The sequence below is a fragment of the Anarrhichthys ocellatus genome, unplaced genomic scaffold (assembly GCF_004355925.1).
Source record: "Anarrhichthys ocellatus isolate YVR2014 unplaced genomic scaffold, GSC_Weel_1.0 scaffold5, whole genome shotgun sequence".
Lineage (NCBI taxonomy): Eukaryota > Metazoa > Chordata > Actinopteri > Perciformes > Anarhichadidae > Anarrhichthys > Anarrhichthys ocellatus.
Genome location: NW_022280035.1, coordinates 1,870,965 through 1,892,328, shown reverse-complemented (window position 1 = coordinate 1,892,328; position 21,364 = coordinate 1,870,965). Strand labels below are relative to the sequence as shown.

At 41.7% G+C, this 21,364-nt stretch overlaps 3 protein-coding genes across 6 annotated transcripts in view; 2 read left to right on the top strand and 1 right to left on the bottom strand.

Moving 5' to 3' along the window:
* Window positions 1–2,729, top strand: part of LOC116382532 (glutamine-rich protein 1-like) — a 6,911-nt gene extending 4,182 nt beyond the window's left edge. For both annotated transcript variants that reach the window (XM_031845671.1, XM_031845670.1), the window contains exons 9-12: window positions 64–172; window positions 983–1,131; window positions 1,236–1,326; window positions 1,943–2,729. In XM_031845671.1, the coding sequence (XP_031701531.1) occupies window positions 64–172; window positions 983–1,131; window positions 1,236–1,326; window positions 1,943–2,129 (536 nt within the window). In that variant the 3' untranslated portion in view covers window positions 2,130–2,729. The remainder of the gene's footprint in view (window positions 1–63; window positions 173–982; window positions 1,132–1,235; window positions 1,327–1,942) is intronic.
* A 46-nt stretch (window positions 2,730–2,775) lies between these two features.
* Window positions 2,776–8,269, bottom strand: LOC116382534 (receptor-type tyrosine-protein phosphatase V-like). Of its 3 annotated transcripts, none has more exons than XM_031845672.1 (11): window positions 8,209–8,269; window positions 7,693–7,743; window positions 6,651–6,750; window positions 6,486–6,576; window positions 6,326–6,402; window positions 6,090–6,224; window positions 5,233–5,352; window positions 4,937–5,097; window positions 4,697–4,832; window positions 3,897–3,958; window positions 2,776–3,768 (listed from the first exon to the last, which is right to left on the bottom strand). In XM_031845672.1, exons 2-11 carry the CDS (start codon window positions 7,695–7,697, stop codon window positions 3,570–3,572), a joined length of 1,086 nt encoding a protein of 361 aa, XP_031701532.1. In that variant the 5' UTR covers window positions 7,698–7,743; window positions 8,209–8,269; the 3' UTR covers window positions 2,776–3,569. The 3 variants fall into 3 exon arrangements, with proteins under 3 accessions (XP_031701532.1, XP_031701534.1, XP_031701533.1); XM_031845674.1 differs by having other exon boundaries at window positions 2,776–3,765; XM_031845673.1 differs by having other exon boundaries at window positions 7,693–8,256.
* Window positions 8,270–11,623: 3,354 nt separating this feature from the next.
* Window positions 11,624–21,364, top strand: part of LOC116382667 (uncharacterized) — an 11,798-nt gene continuing 2,057 nt past the window's right edge. The window contains exons 1-7 of the mRNA XM_031845896.1: window positions 11,624–12,169; window positions 13,302–13,379; window positions 13,483–13,586; window positions 13,704–13,915; window positions 15,954–16,012; window positions 18,621–18,770; window positions 20,080–20,301. Of these exons, the coding sequence (XP_031701756.1) occupies window positions 12,131–12,169; window positions 13,302–13,379; window positions 13,483–13,586; window positions 13,704–13,915; window positions 15,954–16,012; window positions 18,621–18,770; window positions 20,080–20,262 (825 nt within the window). The 5' untranslated portion in view covers window positions 11,624–12,130 and the 3' untranslated portion in view covers window positions 20,263–20,301. The remainder of the gene's footprint in view (window positions 12,170–13,301; window positions 13,380–13,482; window positions 13,587–13,703; window positions 13,916–15,953; window positions 16,013–18,620; window positions 18,771–20,079; window positions 20,302–21,364) is intronic.

The following is a 21,364-nucleotide window of genomic DNA, read 5'->3' as shown; positions in this document are numbered from 1 at the left end:
TTTACCTCCACTACCAGGTTATATCCTCTCTAGTCTCACAATCCTCTTTACCTCCACTTCCAGGTTATATCATTCCCAGTCATGTGACGGAGGAGATGCTGTGGGAATGTAAACAGCTGGGAGCTCATTCTCCCTCCACGCTGCTCACAACTCTAATGTTCTTCAACACCAAGTGAGTTGACTTCAGTCATCACATGAGTCTCTTTCTCCATCCTGTTTAATAGACATGCTGTAATATTGCCCGTTGTAATCAATCAATAAAGTTTTATATCTGTTGCACCTTATAAACAAATCAAATGCCATCCAACGTGCTTTGCAAATTATTGACAAGATGAAAACAAAAGAAAACTGAGAGAAGGTGAAGAGACTGATGCAAACCAAAAGAAAAATTAATTACACCACTGAATAAAATGTTCATGATAAAAGAAAGTAAAGATTTGAGTAAAATAAGAATTCAAATATTTATAAATACTAAAACTATAGCAAACAAACCACATAAGATGCTGTATAAAATCAGATGTAATATAACACAATAATAATAAAAACATGAAATTTTAAACATTAAGAAAATAAAGCTAGACTGAATAGATGGGTTTGTAGTTTCTGTTTAGAAATATTCATATTTCAGCTTCTTGGAGCATGATGTCTGAAAGCAACTTCGTCTTGTTGTGTTTTGTGGAGCAGCTGAAAGAGAGAAACCAGAGGCAGTCTGATGCAAGGCCACGTAGTAAATAAAAGAACTGTCAAATCTGGTAACCAGGAAATGATTTATAAATAGACGTAATATGTGTTATTAGTAGCTGTCTTATTGTATTCTTTGGTAGACCAGAAAGGAGAGTGTTGCAATAATCCTTAAGAGCAATATCATCATCACATATCAGCCAAATATAAATCTACACAAGACGCCTGCTGTTGTTCTATGTCTCCCCTCTGATCCCATAACACACAAATCAGTGAATGTATCCCGTATATCTTTTAACAGGTATTTCCACCTGAAGACAGTGGATCAGCATCTTAAAGTGGCCTTTTCTAAGGTGCTGAGACACACCAGGAAGAGTCCCAACAACCCCAAAGACAAGAGCACCAGCATCCGATACCTGAAGTCAACCGAGAGGTTCATAGGACAGAAAGGTAAGAGCGCACAGGATCTTTATATTTCTGTGCTGTGGTGTCTGACAAGTAACCCTATATTTAGGATAAACAACCAGTTTTATAATGTTTGTGTCTTTGTTCAGTCACAGACGACATGTACTCGGAGCAGCTGGAGGACCCGGAGAACCCGCTGCGATGTCCCATCAAGCTCTACGATTTCTACCTCTTCAAATGGTAAATATTTACATTTTTCATCCGGAAACTTAACTTTTAAACACTTTATTTGATTTATTGAAACACAAATCCAATATTTCAACACACCTGGATGCTTTATAATAGAGGATTAAATGAAAATAAATTATTTGGCACCTCCCCCAAAAAAGATGTGACCCTCTCAATTTGGGAATTGGGGGATAATCTGAAATGATGAATCAATCAGTCGATTCACTGTTTCAGTAATTCTTCGAGCAAATATTTGTGAGTCTTACCTGATGATCAGAGAGAACATGCGATTGAAGACGTCGTCTTTGGCTCTGAGAAAATGTAATCATTCACACATCACCCACACGATACATGGAGAATATAATCACCAGATCCTTAATGAAAGTAATTGTTAGTCACAGCCCCGATGCCAACGGGACAAAGGGAATGGTGGCCGACACCTCAAGAATAAGAGCCAGAGTGTAAAAACACTGATTTATCCTTCACTGGAATTAAATGACCAGAAATGTAACATGACAGCACACGTTTCCACTGACCCTCTCTCTCATTTGCAGAAGATTTAATGAGATTGTGATGTTGGCAGAGACGGGGCTAAAACTATAACTTTGACATCTGTGTTCTCCGTCAGTCCTCAGAGCGCTAAAGGTCGCAACGACACCTTCTACCTGACTCCTGAGCCCGTGGTGGCTCCCAACAGCCCCATCTGGTACTCCACTCAACCCATCCCAAAAGAACAGCTGGAGCAGATGCTCGCCCGCATCCTCGTCATCCGCGAAATCCAGGAAGCTATAAACCTGTCGGAGAGCGTGCACTAGTGGGACTGAAAGGAGAACCGTGGAATGGACTCGACCTCTTTTCTCTTCACCCAGCCTTTGATTGCTCATTATCGGTAGTTTTCTATCCTCTCACACCCTCTGGTGGTCTCTGAGGGGGGCATGTATATGTTTATATTCATCATGTGTCAGCGTATCTTACATTCACAGACTGTACATACAACCAATACAGCTAAGAATCCGTCTTATTGAGGCGATCTCTCAACTCTTGTTTTCTTTTTCTTTGGCCAAAGGCTGTCTAACCTTTATAATGGACCTGAACTCTAATTTAAATGTTATTTTAACTGTTGGTTCTCCTTTTTGCCAATAGTCTGGACTTTTTTCATTCCCTGTTCAGTTTTAATGTGTAATATAGTTCATATATATTTTCACTATGCTGCTTTTCATAGAAATCCTTTTGTTGCTCTACTTCCTCTCTCATCTGCCTTGGTCACTGTGGAGTGTCACGGTGAAATACCTCCCCGGTATTACAGACAGCATTAATTGGCCCAACGTAGGTTAAAAGCTCATTTTTCTTTGTACTTTGCTCGTCTTAGTTGTGAGCTCAAGTTCTCCGGAGACGATTCACTTGTGAGTGATTTCCGCCTGCTTGCTGTTGGACCCGCTCAGCAGCATCAAATCACACCAGGACACACGGACTTTATTGCAATACGCCCTGCAGCTACTAGCACTTACCACACGGTGGAGACGCAGAGGGAGCGCTGCTGCATCCTCCTTTATTTCCCCCCAAAACTCACCCGGATGACTTATCTCTTGTATCATACATGTTTATTACACGACAGATGAAAGACTCTTAAGAAGTGGGTTAGCCCTTTCATGTTCTATAATGTAAAATACTCATAGCTCCTTCATGTACTGTAATGGGTTCCAGTCATCTAAGGAGAATGGCAGTGCCTGTGTGTTTTTGAAACATGACCTTTTTTGTACAGCCACTACACCGTGTGTCTGCCTTTTTAATAGCAAGTCTGCTACCAGTCCTGCACATGCATCCTTTACCAAACTAAAGTGTGGTTATAAAATACTGCACAACGATTTAAAAAAAACAACCTAAATAAAAAGTCATCTCGCAACATCACTTCATCCATAGTGGAGGCAAACTAAGATGCAGAAACTATCACAACGTCTGTATTTAACTGCGTGCACAGAGAGCATTGTTGTCGATGTCACGGCGAGTAATTCCTAGTAGAGGAGCAGGTTCGACCTGACTGGCTGGTTACTTTACCACTTTTTTCCTTCTGCAATGCAAACTGCAGCGTCGGCGGTTTCCTACCAGGATTTGTTTGCTCGTCCAGTTTTCCACCTGCAGGACATGTCGTCCTACAGCGCACACTGCAGGGTCTCTGTATGAGGGCACGCTTACTGTTTTTTTTCTGTAACCCGGAGCTTTGCTCGTTTTGGTTTGTTGCTTTACAGTTCGTGGGTTCAGGAGTGTGAGCCGGGATTAAACCACCTCCTCAGTAGCTGCCCGGGGTGTAAAACCTGCTGCATCGGGTTCTGCTGTCGGTCTCCTGCAGCCGTCTGTCGAGGATGCTGGTGTCTCCTCAGCCGACCCGAGGAGCCGTGGGGTTGATCTTGAATGTGGTTGTTAATATTTGAACTGGCTCCCTGAGTTTGTGGCCTGCTGGAGAAGAGAGAACACCAAAATTAATATATCATATTTCCTTACAATGACTAATTATACGCTGCCTGTGCTGAGACTGAATTTGAAGTGTGTTGGGGCTCTCTGGGAGCTTATTTCTGTATTCTCACCGTGCTGAGGTTCCTCCACTGAGCCAGTGTAGCAGACACTGATGAACTAACAGGTACTGCTCCTGAGAACACACAAAAGAACCAGTGAGCAGGTAATGAGGATCTCCTGTTGGTGACGAAACAGTAGAGCGCACAGTATTAATGTGTGGAGATGACAGATATATGGTGTGCATGAAAGTACAGGTAATACTGCAGGCTAAACGGGAATAGAGAGTTGCAGAGGTGGTGTGTTTTTGTAGGCCAGACCAGGAAGCTAGCATCACCGGTTCCCTCGACGATAAGCCGATGAGATATTTCATTGGATTTTGGATTATTTCAGAAAATAAGCTCTGTACAGGTTTTGTTCAGAAAGATAACTACTACAATTGGCTTATGAGCACATTTTATGCATTGTTACACATAGTACTAATGAAATAGACATTTTGTGGATTATGTTTATAGCTTTGTTGCCAGCATAAGAAGATCGATGCCACTCTCAATATTTGTTTGTGAAATATGCAGCGACTTTCAGCGGTTTAGCTTAGCATCTCGCTAAGTTAAGATGGCCTCCATAATGAGGACTTTTGCTTTTGATACAAGTAGCCTACTAATTGCCTAGATAATTGCACGTAAACTACTCGGAAGTATATTAAATCTGCATAGTGAGTACTTTTGACACCTTAATTGAATTTTGCTGCTAATGCTTTGAACTCAGGACGTTCGCTGGTAAGGGAGTACTTTTTAAAACACTTTGTTATTGCTATTTAAAAGATCTCCATACTTCTTCCACCACTGCAAGTGAGTCTCACTACTGGACTGACCAGATTCTGGACCATCCACATCCGATGTAGCCGTAGATCCTGCACAGCAGCCCGGATATCCGCCAGGATGCCCCTCGCACACAGCTGCATCAGCCACAGCATCGTCACAAATGTCCCCGAACGCCCAACACCTGCACTGCAACGCACAAACACAAGGATTGACTTTAAACACCGTCTCATGCACCACCTGATGTGTTGAAAACCTCGACAGGGTGATAGGCTGGAGGTCAGAGGTCACACCTGCAGTGCACCACAGCCGGCCCGATGCGTGGAGCCGCTTCCAATTCCTGCCGCACATGCTCAGTGAAGGCAACGAGTGAGGATAAGTCTTTAGGGACGCCCCGGTCCGGCCAGGCAGGGTAGTAGTAGTGTGTGATTAACCTGTCTGTTGGACAATCTCTCTGAAACACAAAACACTTTCCTTCAATCTGGCCACAAGGGCTTCTTCTTCTTCTCTGATTGATTACTAGTGCGGTCAGTGCACACAAGTCAACAGCAGCAGTTTAAAGGGTCTGAGGGTCGTTTCTTTTGCTCACCTGTCTGAGGTTAATGGTGGTGATAAAATAATCCGGACCTTGTTTGCGGGTCACTGTCGTCACTTGGATCAGTCCATGATGAACTGTCCCTCGTTGAGGCCAATACTTATCACACATCACCTGTACACGGGTGGGATTTACAGAGAGGATGTACATCAAAGGAAGAGTTTGACATTTACTCTCATTCACTTTCTTTCCAAGAGTTAGCTGAGAAGATTGATACCACTTTAATGTCTGTAGGGTGAGTATGATGCTACAGCCAGCACCTGGTTAGCCTAGCTTAGCACAAAGACTGGAAATAGAGGGAAACAACTAGCCTGGCTCTGTTTCAAGATTTTAAAAAGGAATCGGCCTACCAGCACCACACTGGATCACTAATTCATATTTAGGGTATCTGAGAGTCTTAAACCAGGCTAGCTGTTTCCTTCTATTTTCAGTCATTATGCTAAGCTAACACAACTTCTGGCTGTAGCTTCGTATTTAGTGTACAGAGAGAGAGAGAGTGGTGTCAATCTTTTCCCCAAAAAGTCTATGTTGTCAGAGGAGTAAGATGAGCACGTAACAAGCAGACACACAAACTGAGTGTGTCTTTCTCACTTTGTTCTTGAGCAGAGAATCTTTCAGCACCTGACAAATACAGGGTAAATGTAAAGGTTGATTTGTGTCTCTAACATTTAAAATATATTATTTTTAAAAACATTCGGGGATAACAGTTGCATGATATGATCCATATTTCTGCTGTCTGGTACCACTGACTTTGGTTACACTCCTAAAGCGTTCCACATAGATTTCAGAAGTGAAATAATAGAGATCTTTAGTGACAGTGACAAGGTGAGGAAAAGGGTTTAATGTCAGACCTGGCCCTTGTGTCTCAGCGCCGTGACCATGACAATTATCCTGACGTTCTGCTCCCACACCATCCTCCAGAAGTCGGCCACGGTGTTGTGCAGAGGGCCCTGTGTGCAGATGAAGTCTCTCTCTGATTCTCCACCCTGAATACAGACATTAACAGATGGAGCCGGACTGACTTGGTGGTAAAGCAGTAGGACGGACTGATTGAAATGACAAAGGAGGAGGTGAAACGAGGTCTTACGGGCACAAAATTTGCGTTGATGTAGTCGGTGTGTGGTTGGGAGTTTTGAACTGACAGCCTCACGCGACAGTGGTCATCTGCAGCCAGACGGAGAGCAAACAAATAAGTCTCGTACATACTTTCTGTAATCTGCTCTCGTTTGATGTGGAGTTGGACTTACATGGCAATATGTAGGGGTATCTGTTCTTCTCTCTGTTGGCCACCGATTCCCCCACTTTGGTAGGGAGGTCTTTGCCAACTTCATCCAGCTCCTTCACAGAGCCAAAGATCTATATTAGCTTCACAAATCAGGCATCTGATTTAAGTTTAAGTTTAAAAAACGTACCTCAAACTCCTGTTTGAGGCCTCTGTTGTCGTTGGCTGCGAGCGCCTGACATCGCACACGAAAATCCTGCAGAATTTGTGCTCTCGAGAAGGTTTGCACCCTGCGTGACACGATTATGTTACATTAAACCATTTTAAGAGGACGGATGTGCTCAGACAACACAGTTTAAGTCTGGAGTTATTCTGTGTTTTTCTTATTGTCCACAAATGAAAAGACCAAAACCAACAAGTATTTGATCCACACAAGTATTCACCATGTGGTCAAAGCTGGACTCAGCTTATTTCTTTTCACCGGCTGACACGTTCCTCCATCACAATGAACATGAGCGCTGTATTTATTTGAGTTTATCCAATATCCATCAGCCTGCTGTCAGAAGACACAAGTGCACCACATTTGCTGCTGAAAATAGTCTCCAAAAGAATTGCACTGAACATTTTTTTGAAGTTTCACAGTGCCCAGCTGTTTTATTATTACTTATCCTCCTAAATAGATGGAAGTAAACCTTGAGTTGCTCGTTTATTTGGCACACCTGGCTCAAACTAATGTAGTCGAATGCAACAGCCCTGCAATAATCCTGCCTTCACAGTGATTTCATCTGTGGTGCTGTTGAACTTTATTGCAACAGAGAGTTGTTTCTGGTCTTAACTTGTTGGTATGAATTCTGTGGAAACGCCTGTCAGCACAATGCATGAGATTACATTTCAACATCAGCACAAACAACTGCACCCTCCAAAATAATCGTGAAGTTGAACCAACACTTCTCTACAAACAGTGTCAACAATAACTGAACATTATAACTTTCATGAAGGACGATTTATTACTTTGAGCTAATTGGTGTACCCGATGAACTGGAAACCAAATGTCTATTTGTGACCTCTTTTTTTAAAGACATCTCCAGTGATGAGTGAAGGGATGAGTGCCACAGACAGGGCAGGCAAGTTAGAGGGAGACGAGCTGACACATTGTTGGTTTTGGTCTTTTTTTCGTGAGATTTGTTGATCCTTTAAACATATTTTCCGGGTGCTTTGACTTTTGTCCTTACCTCATGTTTTCGCTCGTACTCGACGATGCCAGGATGATTCAAGTGTTGGCGCTGTGAAAAAAGTAAACTCATAAAGTAAACTTTTATACATTTAAATCAATGAGAAATTGATAAAGCAAACTAAAAACCTAACTGTTTCCCCCTCCCCCTCTCTGTTACATTATGTTCCTCCTGAACACAAGTATGTGACACCAGAGAAAAAACACTTTTGTGCAGATGAGAGCCGGTGTATCGTGCATGACATAACATGTAAAGAAGAAAGGTGTGTTCACTAATGTGCTTCTCATTTACTTATGCCCTGAAGTAGCTGAGTGTCTTTTTGAATACACCATCAAACCAATCTAACCATGCTTCTCTATGATATAGTAGAAAGACACGCCAGCCTGGCCCAACATTCACACGGCACAGTTAATAAAACCGACCCGACAAGACAGAAAAACCTGCTCCAAGGAGTTCTCAACCGACAGCAGCGACAGCAGGAGGACAAAACAGACAGCTTCAGCGTGAAAGGATTACCTTTCCAAACGAGTCTCTGTTGAATGGTTTCAGCCTGAAGAGACAGAGAACAGGACTACACTGCTCCAAGTCATGTAAAGGTAGTCTGGTTTTAATAAGGCTCTCTCTTTCAGGGGAGGAGGGAGTGAGATGGGTGGAGACAGTGGGTGGAGAGAGGAACACTAAACCTCTGTGAGGGATGTCAACGTGTTCTTTACTCACCGTGTCAAAAGGTGAAGTTACTGTTACTGAAGTCAAGTGAGACTGGAAGTCATGTTTTTTCAATTTTTTTTGTCATATTTATGAGTTGATTTGACCAACATTGGACATTTGTGTGTAGTATTTATGTCTTTAGTTCTATTCACAAGTATTACCTGGGGGACTCGGAGGTTGTTTGTGAAATCTACCATGGCCGTAATTTGTCAAGTAAAAAATTCCACCACAAATGACCGACCATATTTAGCCGAACGCAGAGGTCCGGTGAAAATATGAGTCCCGTGCAAATTTTTTTTGCCAGTTTTCTTGTTTTTTTTCTCACTCGTTTGTGTTCCAGAATGAACAGCGTTGGCAATTAATAAATAAAAACATCTTGGGTGCAATTCCAGGAGGCTCATCTCGCTACAGCATTGAGGTCTTTGTGACACATAAATAGGCCTATATAATATAATAATATTCATAATATTAAATGTAAATATTATATAGTGTATTATTTTTTCATATAAGTGGATGTAGAGCCTTGACAACATATCTGAGGGATAATGTCAGTAAATTTGAGTAAAATACAGATTTATGAATGTGAATGCAACACAATTTTAAAATGACGTGAGGTCGTCCGGTAATACCGGTCCCGTCAGTGGAATCATATCGCGATGACATCATATATCAAGTTATCATGATACACAATTACGTCATCTAGGCGCATGCTAATTTAAATTTATAAAATGATCTGATCAAACTCAGTTAAATCAAACTATTCTCTGTAATCTGATTACTCTGTATTTGTGTGCATGCATGTAAACAGTCAGAGTATAGCTGGAAATGTAATTTTTTTTTTCTATGATTTCACTGTTATGTTCATTTTGCACTAAATTTCTTCATATAATGAGAAAATACTCTGTACTTTTCATTTGTCAAATATTTAATTCACTCAGGTGTGTAGAAAAACAAGCTTTATTTATTGAACTACCAGAAAACTTATCGGGATACATATATATATTTCATTCATTCGATATATGAAATGATCTATATTGTGGCCATGTTGCCCAGCCCTATTTTAACACATATGACATATCTAAGTTATGTCTTTGAAACATATTGCATCAATGAGCGTCACTGCTGACGTGTTGCATCAGTCTGTTGTCATATACAAAAATATGTTCAAATGGCACAAAGCTGAAAATGTCAGCATGTTTCAGTAGTTATTGTTTGATCTCTAAAGGAAGCCTTGTGTGTGGGTATAAAACACCAAGGCGTTTGGTGCCCAGGTAATGAGACCTGGCTGGTTTTATTGCTCATTAGGTGATAATTTATGGGCAATCTGTCATATTTTATTGGGTTCCCCAACTGTGGTCTGGGGGCCATCTTAAGTCATTCAGGATATCATGAAGAAACTCAGTAACAATATTTACTTTTATTTAGTTTCACTCACAGGTCATTAAACCATGTATTGGTGCTTTTGGCAGTGTGGGCAGGTGCCAAGTCCTGCTTGAAAATGAAATCAGCATCTCCATAAAGCTCGTCAGCAGAGGGAAGCATGAAGTGCTCTAAAATGTCCTGGTAGAAGGCTGCACTGACTTTGGACTTGATAAAACACAGTGGACCAACACCAGCAGCTGACATGGCTCCCCAAATCATCACTGACTGTGGAAACTTCACACTGGACCTCAAGACACTTGGATTGTGTGCCTCTCCACTCTGCCGCAGTTCACTCCTTGTGATTCTCAACCAAATTCTTGAATGACCTAAACCCCAGAGAGAATCTATGGGGTATTGTCAAGAGGAAGATGAGAGACATCAGACCCAACAATGCAGATGAGCTGAAGGCCCCAAAGTAACCTGGGCTTCCATAACACCTCAGCAGGGCCACAGTCTCATCGCCTCCGTGCCATGCCGCATTGATGCAGTAATTCATGCAAAAGGTGCCCCGACCAAGTATTGAGTACATACTTTATACTGTACATGCACATACTTTTCAGTAGGCCAACATTTATGTATTAAAAAACCTTTTTTAAATTGGTCTTATGTAATATTCAAATTTTCTGAGATACAGAATTTGGGTTTTTTATTAGCTGTAAGCCATAATCATCAACATTAAAAGAAATAAACACTTGAAATATATCACCTTGTGTGTAATGAATCTATATCATATATGAGTTTTACTTTTTGAATTGAATTCCTGAAATAAATTAACTTTTCGATGATATTCTAATTCATTGAGATGCACCTGTATACATTAACCATTGTTTGGAATTATTGAGGAAACACTTCAAATATTCAGTTATTGGATATTTATTGGAACAAATGTAGGACATTTACTTTAAAAAATCTCTTAATTACCACAGTAAAAATGTTTAATTTTCTGTATATGTGTAGTCAGAGATTTCCTCAACTTATATGCATCAGTCATTGTTTGGAATTATTGAGAAAATAGTTTTTATAGCACCTCAAATATTCAGAAATGTACCCGTTTCTGGGTACAAATGTATGACTTTTAAGTTGAAATATCTCTTAATTGGGACAGTAAAAATGTCTAATTTTCAGTGTGGGTGGAGTCAACGATGACCTCAACACATACATGTCAGTCATTGCCTGGACTTATTGAGAAAATACTTTTTATTACACTTCAAATATCCATTTATTAGATATTTTCTCGATTCAAATGTATGAGCTTTAATTTGAAATATCTCTTAATTGGTACAGTAAAAATGTCTAATATTCAGTATGGGTAGAGTCAACGATGTCCCCAACACATACATGTCAGTCATTGTCTGGACTTATTGAGAAAAACATTTTTATAGCACCTTAAACATTTAAAAAATGTGCCATTTGAAGATACAAATTCAGTTCAGAGTTTTTGCTTCGTAAAATATCTTAATTGACCGTCAGTCAGGTATTATTAACTTCCAGCAACCCTCAAATCAAAGAATAAAGACACTTTACGCACAATTTAGGTGTATTTTCCCTTTAACTCAGGTAGCATGTTTTATACTTAATGTGAATATAATTCATTTAATCTCATTTCATTATGCAATATGTATACTTTGTTGCCATCTTATTCTGAAAACCGGATGTTCGTCTGTAGAAAACCGGAAGTTGTCTCACGTTAATCTTTCCTCTAACTTTGCAAAGTTCTTCGCTCGCTCCCGATCTGTGCCGTTTGGGTGCGTTTACCGTAAGTTTCAGCGTATATGTGCACTACAATTTAAGTGTCTGCTGAGTTGACCACGGAGATCTGAGTGTCTGCTGACTTGACCGCAGTATGTAAAACCACCTTTACGTAGGCCACAGCTGCCTGTCACGCGCAGCCTGTGTGTGTAAAACAGGTGTAAACAGGTGTGACGGAAACAAATAAGGCGGACTGCGCTTGCGTGTCGTCAGGAGAAGAAGAAAAAAAAGCTCGCTTGTGTTTTCGGTTTGATAAGCCTTTATGGCCGCACTCTCAACCTGATTGGGTGGCTGCAGAAAAGAGAAGTAAAAGAAAGCAACAACATGTTGCTTATCTTCCAGCAGGAAACCAGAGAAAGAGCAGCTCGTTCTGTCGACAACGTGAGATATTCCTTTTAAAGGTGAGACACTAAACCACGAGGCGGCACAGAACATGTAAATGTTTCACTCTCCGGTTGCAACGAAGACGTTTAAACGTGAGAATCTCACGCGCTTCCTGGTTCCTGCAGAGAGAAAGTAAAGTCCGCGTGACATAAAAACACGGATCAAACAGACGGAGATGGATCACATGCGACCGCAGGACACGCAGCAAAGCAAGGTAAAAGAGAAAATGAAAAACAAACATTTCGAGTGAACAGTGACGCAAAACTGACAGTTTACGTCTGGGGGGGGCGTCATGTTGCAATTTGACCACATATATCTACTTTTAAAATCTCAAAGTCATTCAAAATGGAGCTGAATCATGAAACTAAAGACTCCAACGAGACCTGTCATGATGATTAATGATGACAGTTTATTAGAATAGCACCACAGGAGATTATAAAGTGGCATCAGAGACGCACAAGGGCACCACTGAGTAACAGTACTTTTTATTTTATTAAGATTTCACCCAGAAGACACTCCATCATGACAGTAATATGAGGTTGGCTATGTTTTTGACATGCATCACTCTCCTCTCTGGGAATAAATGAAGATCCTGATACTCAGAAGTTACAACGACTATGCAAATTAGAGTTCCCCGGGTTTTACATATCCGAGGCTCCAATATACAGTTTAAAAAGATCCTTTGTACTTTTAAATAAACACTAAAAACATCTGCAACAACGATGTGTCTGCATTAGTTTGGTTTTTGTTTGCGTTGCTCCACCAAACTTCATAAAGTTACAACATGTGTATTTGACGTGTCCAGAATACTTTGGTCAACTTTGTCCTGCAGATCTCTGGTTGTGCTACATTTTATTCAATGTTACAATATTTGTATTGATTGCAACATGCGTGTTACGGGGACGACTTTTGTCTGGTTTTGTCCGGCTAACAGTTAAATCTCACTTCATCATATTTTTGTTAATTGTTTTTATTAAAGTGTCAACAAAAAGTCCAAATTTTTACACAATTCAACTGTTAAAAAGAGAAGTGACAATCGTATGAAACCTAAAAAGTAAATGCATTAAATTAAATGAAAAACATGAACATACACATTACATTCAAATGTATTGATAATGTCTTAAAAGTAATTGTTATATAAAGTCCAGTCTTGTTCTAAACAAACTTCTCTATATCTTTACAAAACACAAATAATCACATTAACGATTAATGGACCAATTATCGATCTAAATAGTTGCCAATCATTTCTCTAATCCCCTAATTATTTCAGCCCGCTCTATAATCATACACTCCCTGTACTGCAGCACCTTAATAACTGTGATTAACGTGCTGCTTTATTCCCTCAGGGCTCCATGTTGCGGCACAGGGAACACGGTGACGAGCCTGTCGACAAGCGGCCCACCGACAGCTCGACGTCTCCCACTGTAGGTGCACTTCCTGTTCTCAGGTGTCACGACTCAAAATGAACTTCTTTATTTTGTCGGACGGTGCGATTGTTGTGACAACCGTTCCCCCGTGTCGATACAGGACTCGAAGAGGCTGATCAGAAGAGTGCGGAGTCCATCCAGACCGAGGGCCTGGCTGTCCAATTCTTACAAGCCCAAGTTTGGAGGGCGGTTCCACAGACCTCAGTAAGACTGACGGCTGGAGAACCGGCAGCACTTCCTCTCAACCGTTACCTGCAAAATATTGATGACCAGGTGATTCTGAAAGCTTTTTTTTTCTCTCCCCTCTCTCCAATGCTGCAGATTTCCACGGGAGGACCACTCGTTCTACAAACCCGGCTTCGCTAACCAGAGGTACCACCACTTCAACCCCCGGGGATACTTCCACCGGAGAGGAGATCATTTCCAGCCCAAACCTCACCACATCGCGCTGAGCGAGAGGGAACGGGTGAGCAAGGAGCGGTACGAGCAGAGAGAGAGCGCCGACGGAAGTTCACCTTCAAAGCAGAACAACAGTGAGTTCTAGTCCGCTGCAAAAGTCTGTGAAAACAACAATGATTGGTCGAAATAATGAAGTTGGTGATGGCTGAATCCCATTAATGTTATTCATAAACGTGTCCGTGGAAAAGACTTATTGCTGGAAAAAAAGCCCAATAAATATTCATTTTATTTCACCAAAACTTTGGTTTGAAATAGTTTACCACTTACTTACAGCATATCAACACACGCAGCTTGGAAATGAATGATAGATAAGAGTTGCTTTGGTCCAACTGTTCGTTAAGCAGACTTTACCGGGGGCCATAAGGTCTCCCTATTGCTCCACCGCTGCTCTTGTCGCGGGATGGGAGCAAATCCCTGCAGCCAGCCTCCAGATCTCTTGTGGAAAGCCTTCCCAGAAGAGTGGAGGGGCCATAAAACCACCAGAGACTCCAGGAAGTGATTAGACCCGGGCCAAGAAATAGTCTGGCCCCTTCATACGGCCATTAAAAACAAGCCATAACGTGTTAATGATTGAGCTATAAAGATGCTGGTTGGCAGATTTTTGTCTTTCTTTTGACAAAACCAGGCCAGTCTTTAAACTAAGCTAAGCTGACCTTCATATTGACAGTAGCATAAGAGAGTGGTACCAATCTTCTCATCAAGAAAGTAAATGTCAAACTATTTCTTTTGTGCCCATGTTCTTGTGTGTGTTTTATTTCTATGGTGTAAACATGCTTTTGTCCACATGGTGTATGAATCTATGAGTTGCAAGGAGTTTATTTTCAGCTTTACCATACAAAGCACTGAATACATCCTAAATGTACTTTCACACACAAACACACACACACGTGTGCAGTGGTTTTACTCAATAACAAAAACACACACACACACACGTGCAGTGGCTATACTCAATAACAAAAGCACACACACACGAATATATAATACAGTTAAATACAACACGAACAATTATCATTGATTCACATAAACAAACAACCCCCTGACACACTCCCACCATAAAACATAATCAATGTTATTGTTATTGTTGCCACCTCCTGTGCATGCATACTTAATAATAAATATTACACTCTACAAGCTCCACGGTATCATCGTGCACTTCATCACACGACCATCGGGTGGCAGTGTAGGCAAGCAGAGGCACACGCGTGCACACTTTGCATTTGGGATATTTGGAGGGCATTCGCTCACCGCGGTATCTGGTGGTTGGTAGGTAGTCGCACTCTGGATGGAACAAAACCAGCGTTGCATAATGCCGACCTCTAAGAAGCCTTTCCTGGACTCAATAGATGGACTCATGATGTGATGCAGTACAGTACAAGCACTGTACATTATGTGTCCAGCCTCAGACTCATCAGATACTTGAGCATTACCTCATCATTTGTCAGTGGGAGTCTGGAAGTAAACAGGAAGGGTTTATTGTTACCGTCACGTGTCCTTTGTTTTAACACAAACTGTGAATGTTTTTGTTATTTTCCCGGGATGAAGTGGTCTGATGTGTTGTTCTAAACAGACTGAGCTGTTGGTACTGTATGTTTTTATCTTCTCTCTTGCACCATGGCGCTGTATCTGTGCGCATACTGCAGCACTGTGGAGGTGTGTGTTTGTGTACGTGTGAGTGTGGAACAGGTTTTTTTTGTGTGCCTGAGTGATGGTGCGATGATGGTGACTCATCGCCTGTGTGTGTGTGTGTGTGTGTGTGTGTGTGTGTGTGAGAGAGAGAGAGCGACACTAGCCAGCTGTATATAATGAGCCAAAACAAAACTATTGCTTCACAGAAGAACACTGCGGTCCAATATTACAAATTCCCAAATATCAGCAGATTCTGCTGAAAGATGTGTATTGATTTATTGGACCCAGATAATTGCAAGAAGAAAAAAAAAAAAGTCTTAACAGGAGGCTGAAGATAAAGGAAGCGAGTGATAAGAGGGCTTTAACCATCAATGGTGGTCTAAAGATGCACCTATAGGTGCTGTATGTACTTACAGGCATGGTGTGTATATATAGAAACACAAGTCTGTCTCTTAGGTTGACAGTGTCTGTGTTTCTGTTTTCCAGCTACCAGACCTTTTGTACCAAGATCCTCTTCCAGCAGAGATAACGACATGCAGTTCATTGTAAGTTTACAAGCAGAAAGCCTGCTTCCTGCTTCTGCTTTTCCATTTTGTTAAAAGTGGTCCACCAATCCTTTTAAAATTGACCGAATATGCTATCTTTTCTTCCAAAATGTCCATGTGAAGTGGGGCAGCCCAGTCTGAATGTTCTTATTGTGATGTGATTTAAAGGGACTGACAGTTTAAAAATATAACAACCAAATAAAAACATTTGAAAGTGATTTGGACGAAAACGCAATTTTCCGGCCTGATAAAACATGAAATTAAGGATTATTTTCATAATCAATAAATCTGCTGATATATTCAAGGCTAGCCTTCCTGAGGAGAAGTGCTGACATCTTCACATGTCTTGTTTCGTTCAACCGACACAAAGATTCAATGACATAAAACCAAGAAAAGCAGCACGCACGTTCTGAAACCAGAGAGTGTTATCGTTTGAAAAATGAATGAATCAATCAAGATAGTAGCAGATTATTATTTTTCTGTTTATTAACTCATTGATTCATCCCTTAATTGTTCTAGTAATATTATATTGTGTATATATTACATGATAAGGTAGATGTGTGCTTCTCTTTGTTGATTAGACATGAGCTCACAGCAGAGAATGACTTGACTATTATGCAAACAGCCCAGGTGCTGCAGGAAAAGGGCTGGAATCAAAATGATCGCATACATTTCTTGGCTGACCTAATCACGGCGAGGAGCAGAGCAGCACATGATGAATCACTGCCGGCCACTGCTGCAGTGAAGTTAAAGTGAGGAGAGCGAGAGGAATCCAAGAACGATTAGCTCGTCTCAGAGTTTCATTATTTTCATCGGTGTCAATACATCTGAGCGGCTGATAAATACGCTGTAGGTTTACCTCAAGGTACGATGCGTGGTGTTATGTCTGTTGATAGGATGACTAACGACAGCTAAAAGCACGTTAGTCATTCATGTTTCCGGATGCTGCACGTCACTAATGTCTGTTAACGCCACAGTAATATAGTCTCGTGTCTCTTGTTGTACTACCACGATTACGATGATACAGACTTGTTTTCATCTTTTCATGTGCAGCATTTCTGTTTTGTGGTGCTACTTTCTAATGAATTCTATATGTATGCTTTCTAGATTATTGGTAAGTACTTAGAACTTGTGTTCACTTTGATGGCTAGTCAGGCAGTTGGTACCTTTACCCTTTTTACCAATGATTTAATAACGGCAGACTTGCTGCTTGTTAGAAGGTAAGATATGAAGTGTGTCGTTCAATTGGCAGAAACGACAAGAGATTCCACTGTTTAATAAGCTAAGATTGTTATCTTGTTGGCTAACAGTTTCCTATTTACACATTCGGCAGACACAGAGCAACATTAGCATTCATTTAGAGTCGTATTTCTGGCCGCCTGATGAGCGTAAGCCCAATATCCACTCCGTCTTTTTGCTCTGCTTTTGGTCTCCACCAACTCCTGAGGGAGAAATCTGGCACGTTAAGCTGCTAAATGCTCCACTATGACCAGCAGCTGGTTGAAAGCAGCAGTTGCATCTGGAAATGAAACTGATTAAATTGGTGAGAGGGAACCTAAGCAGTTCAGTTTTTCATAACCAGGCCTCTAAATTATGAACACGGTATTTAAAAACCATTAATAAATCGAATTGACCCTTCGCTAAGCCTCCTCCCTCGACTACCCTACCCAGTACCCGACTGGCCAATCATAGCATAGCATCGGCCAGCTCCGACCAGGGTCCGACAACTATCTGGCTCTACTCCATAGACTCTCATTAATGGTTTCACATTTCTTTCATCTTCAGGCTGGTTCAGTGGATTTGGAGCTCGTCGTGGTTAAATGTTCTGTAATAGTGAAGCTTGTTACCCGGAGAGGTCTGAAGGAGATTCTTCAACGTTATGTTTAAATTTAAAAACCTGTGGAGCTAACATTTGGAGAGTACGTTAGCACTTCAATGCTACGCTAGCTACTGAAGGTATACTGCATGTTTACACATGCTGCTTTTGCTTTTTATTGATTGTAACGGTGAATAAAGAGGAATGGTGGTTTTCCTTAATTTCATTGCCTTCTGTCTGGTGATGTGGTGGTTCACTTTTACACTGTAATCCGTAGCTTTAGCTTCTATCTTTATCTTTTTAACCTGTTTTCACTGCTCAATCAGTTCCACATCCTGGATATTTACCTTAAACACATAGTATGGACCCTTCAGGCTGCTTCTCTCTGAAATCGCTTTATTGTTCTTTCAAATGAATAGATATTTCTGTAGGGAGTGTAGTTAGTGACAGTGTGGGCTCCATGGTAGCTCTGACAGCTTGACGGAGTAGCAGCGGGGGGCGGGGCTTAGCAAAGGGTCAATTGTCACCATTTATAAAATCATTGCAAACTGACGTATTAGGAAGTGGTACCAGTTTTAATTTATTAACACCCTTTTTATGTTACATGTTTTACCATTGAACACGCATGCAGTCAGAACACATTCTGAATTCATAATGTACTCGCAGCAGTGTTTCAAGTCGACATGTGGAGCTTCTCTTTAGTCGTCTTCTGTTCATTAGCAGCTCAGTCATCGGCGGTTTTGGCAAACTGTACTAAGTTCCAGCTGTGGTTTCATTTTTGTTTTGTTTCAGAACGACAGGAACCAAAGCAGGGAGAGAGATCACTCGGGGACCAACAGCAAAGAAAGAGAACGAAGCAGGGACGGGGAGCTTCCTTCAACTGCGAGCCAGACGGCAACGCGAGACAGAGCCATCCAACAGAAGAGGAAAGAGATAGATGAGGTAGAGGAGTGTCATTACACAAACACACACCTTGGGAGAAGGGTTAGTTATGAACAGGAAGAGGAAGAGGAGAGATAAGACAAGCTGGGATTAGACAAAGAGTGACAGACGAAAAGATCTTGGAAAGTGCCGGGAGACGTGAGACAAGATTTGTTTTCTGTAGTCTAATCGTACGTTTTGAAATGCTGAGCCTGAGGCAACACGAGTGTCATTATTGTCTTCACTTTGCGAACCCCGACAAAGATGGTCTTAGTCAACGTTCGACGTGATTGATTGAACAACAAAAAAAAAGCAAAATTAAGTTGATTATCTCGGCTCACCTGTCTCACAAGAGGCTCCCACACGTGCTGCAATGCTGTCCTCGGTGTTGCAGACGTCACATGATGCTCTGCTCATCGTGTGTGTGTGTGTGTGTGTGTGTGTGTGTGTGTGTGTGTGTGTGTGTGTGTGTGTTTCCACCCACTTGACTGAAAAAGATGGCGTCTTGCTTTTCATATCTCCATGGTTGCAGGATTATAGAGGCATTGCAACAGCAGATGTATTTTCTACACAGACGTTGGGTTTATGGAGTTGAGCAGAAGTTATTATTTTACCATGCATGCACTCTTAGAGAGTATTATAAGATATGGGATAACAGCCTGATGTGGTTACAGTTGAACACAATTATAAGGGGTTCAAAAAAAGTACTCGTCCTTCCAAACAATATATGAGCAGTCTCATCATCAGACAGGAAATAGTGTCCAATCAAACCCACAATGCCTACCCAGAGTTCCAGCTCTTCAGATTCAGGTTCCCCCAGAGCTGAACCCTTACAAACATCCATTCCTGCCTCTGACCATGAAGATTCTCAAGGGTGTAGACCATGGGGACTGTGCAATATGTCGCCATTGTCAGCGGACTGTGCAAACCTTTTCATGAAAGCTTTGCGTTGGTGTATGTTTTTCATCGACTGTGGATCTGCAGGACGGAGTCCACAATAGATCTTTATTCCTAAGGGGACATTAAAAGTACATCGTATCTCATCCTATTGTGAGAAAATAGAGTCTGGCAACAGGTAGCCGATGCAAAAATGTCCACAAAACTGTGAATACAGGCACACTGGATACTCGTGAACAGTCTGCATGATGTTAATCCATTCAGTGGTAATTGGAAACGCATGACAAGACTTCTCACTCTGCTCCCTTCCTCTCCCTGCAACACTTCCTCTTCTGTTTGTCCATCTCCCCCCCCCCCCCCCTTTCCCTCTCCCTTCCCCCCCCCCCCTTCTACCCATTTGTCCTCAAATCCCTGATGTACGTGTGTCTTGCAGGTGTACTATCAGGAATGTGAAATGTTTGGCCTTGTGGCAAAGATGCTGATAGCAAAGGATCCCACCCTGGAGCGCCCCATCCAGTCTGCGCTGCAGGAGAACCTCCGGGACATCGGCAAGCGCTGCGTGGAGGGCATGGAGAAATTTATAGAGGACTATGACTCCAGGGAGCCGTCTCACTAGTCCGAGACACACACGGTCTTCCTAGCTTTCATCCTGCTGGTAATATTTTATAACGTAAATTATTTTTTAATACTACTTCATGTGATTAAACGCTGCTTTTGTTGTTATCTCCGCCGGGGGAATCATGTGATCTCTCTCGTGTGTGCAACTGTGAATGAGTGTGCATCTCTGTGTCTGTCCGCGGCTAATCTCACATTCTGCTGCAGCAAACCTCATAATATTTTTGGGGGTTGTTTTTTTGCCTGCATGCTCAAGGACCCCTCGTGGTTGCGGTGACTCGCGCCTTTCTCAAAGCACCTTTCGTTGCCTGTTTGACAGCCATTGAGTGACTGCTGACTCCTTATTCACTACTCTTAAACAACTCCTGGCCACAAGGAGCTGCAAGTGGTAAAACAGCCGAGTGCATCGCCGCCGGCGGATTGGCCAGGTTGGGTCATAAAAATTAACATTCTGATTAATAGCAAATGGGTAGCAGGTGGGTAAAATAATACATAATTTATGAGGAAATTATTACTTGCATTCTCTAAAATATGAACAAAGCAGAGCTGCTGTCCGCTGCTACTCGGCAGCAGAGAGACGCTGTGCCGACATTCTTTAGTTTAGCTGCTTAAATGTCCCACGTTATTACAATTACTGAAAGCAGCCTCTCTAATCATTTAAGTATATTGATGAAGAAAACACTCATAGGCCTACACCAATAGCCCACATTGCATCATTTAAAAAGCAACATAGCCTATACAGGGAAATGTCCATGCGGGGCTTTCTTAATCAGAGGAAATAATTCATTTGGATTGGTGGCAGGTGGATGATTATGCGCACACACGGATTCGGATTCTGACGATCTTTGTCGCTAACGACACAGCTGACAATTGTGGGTTGTATTCATTCAATCAAACATTACATTGGTTGTTGCAGACACACCTGGCGGAGATCAACACTCTACTGAATGCACCTTTCTAGACAGTTCTTTGTGTTTTCCTGTAGTAATACGTTTGTACATTGTTTTCTGCCGCCTGGGCAAAGTTCCTCCTCTGTGCTCGCCCTCACGGTGAAAGATGTGTGTGTGTGTGTGTGTGTGTATATATGTGTATATATATGTATA

What these genes read in the sequence shown, in the direction of transcription:
- LOC116382534 (XM_031845672.1), bottom strand. An exon ending in GCCTCAAACAGGAGTTTGAG is followed by an intron (nt 6,577 to 6,650) that starts GTACGTTTTTTA and finishes GGCTCTGTGAAG; the next exon opens with GAGCTGGATGAAGTTGGCAA. An exon ending in TCAACGCAAATTTTGTGCCC is followed by an intron (nt 6,225 to 6,325) that starts GTAAGACCTCGT and finishes GTCTGTATTCAG; the next exon opens with GGTGGAGAATCAGAGAGAGA.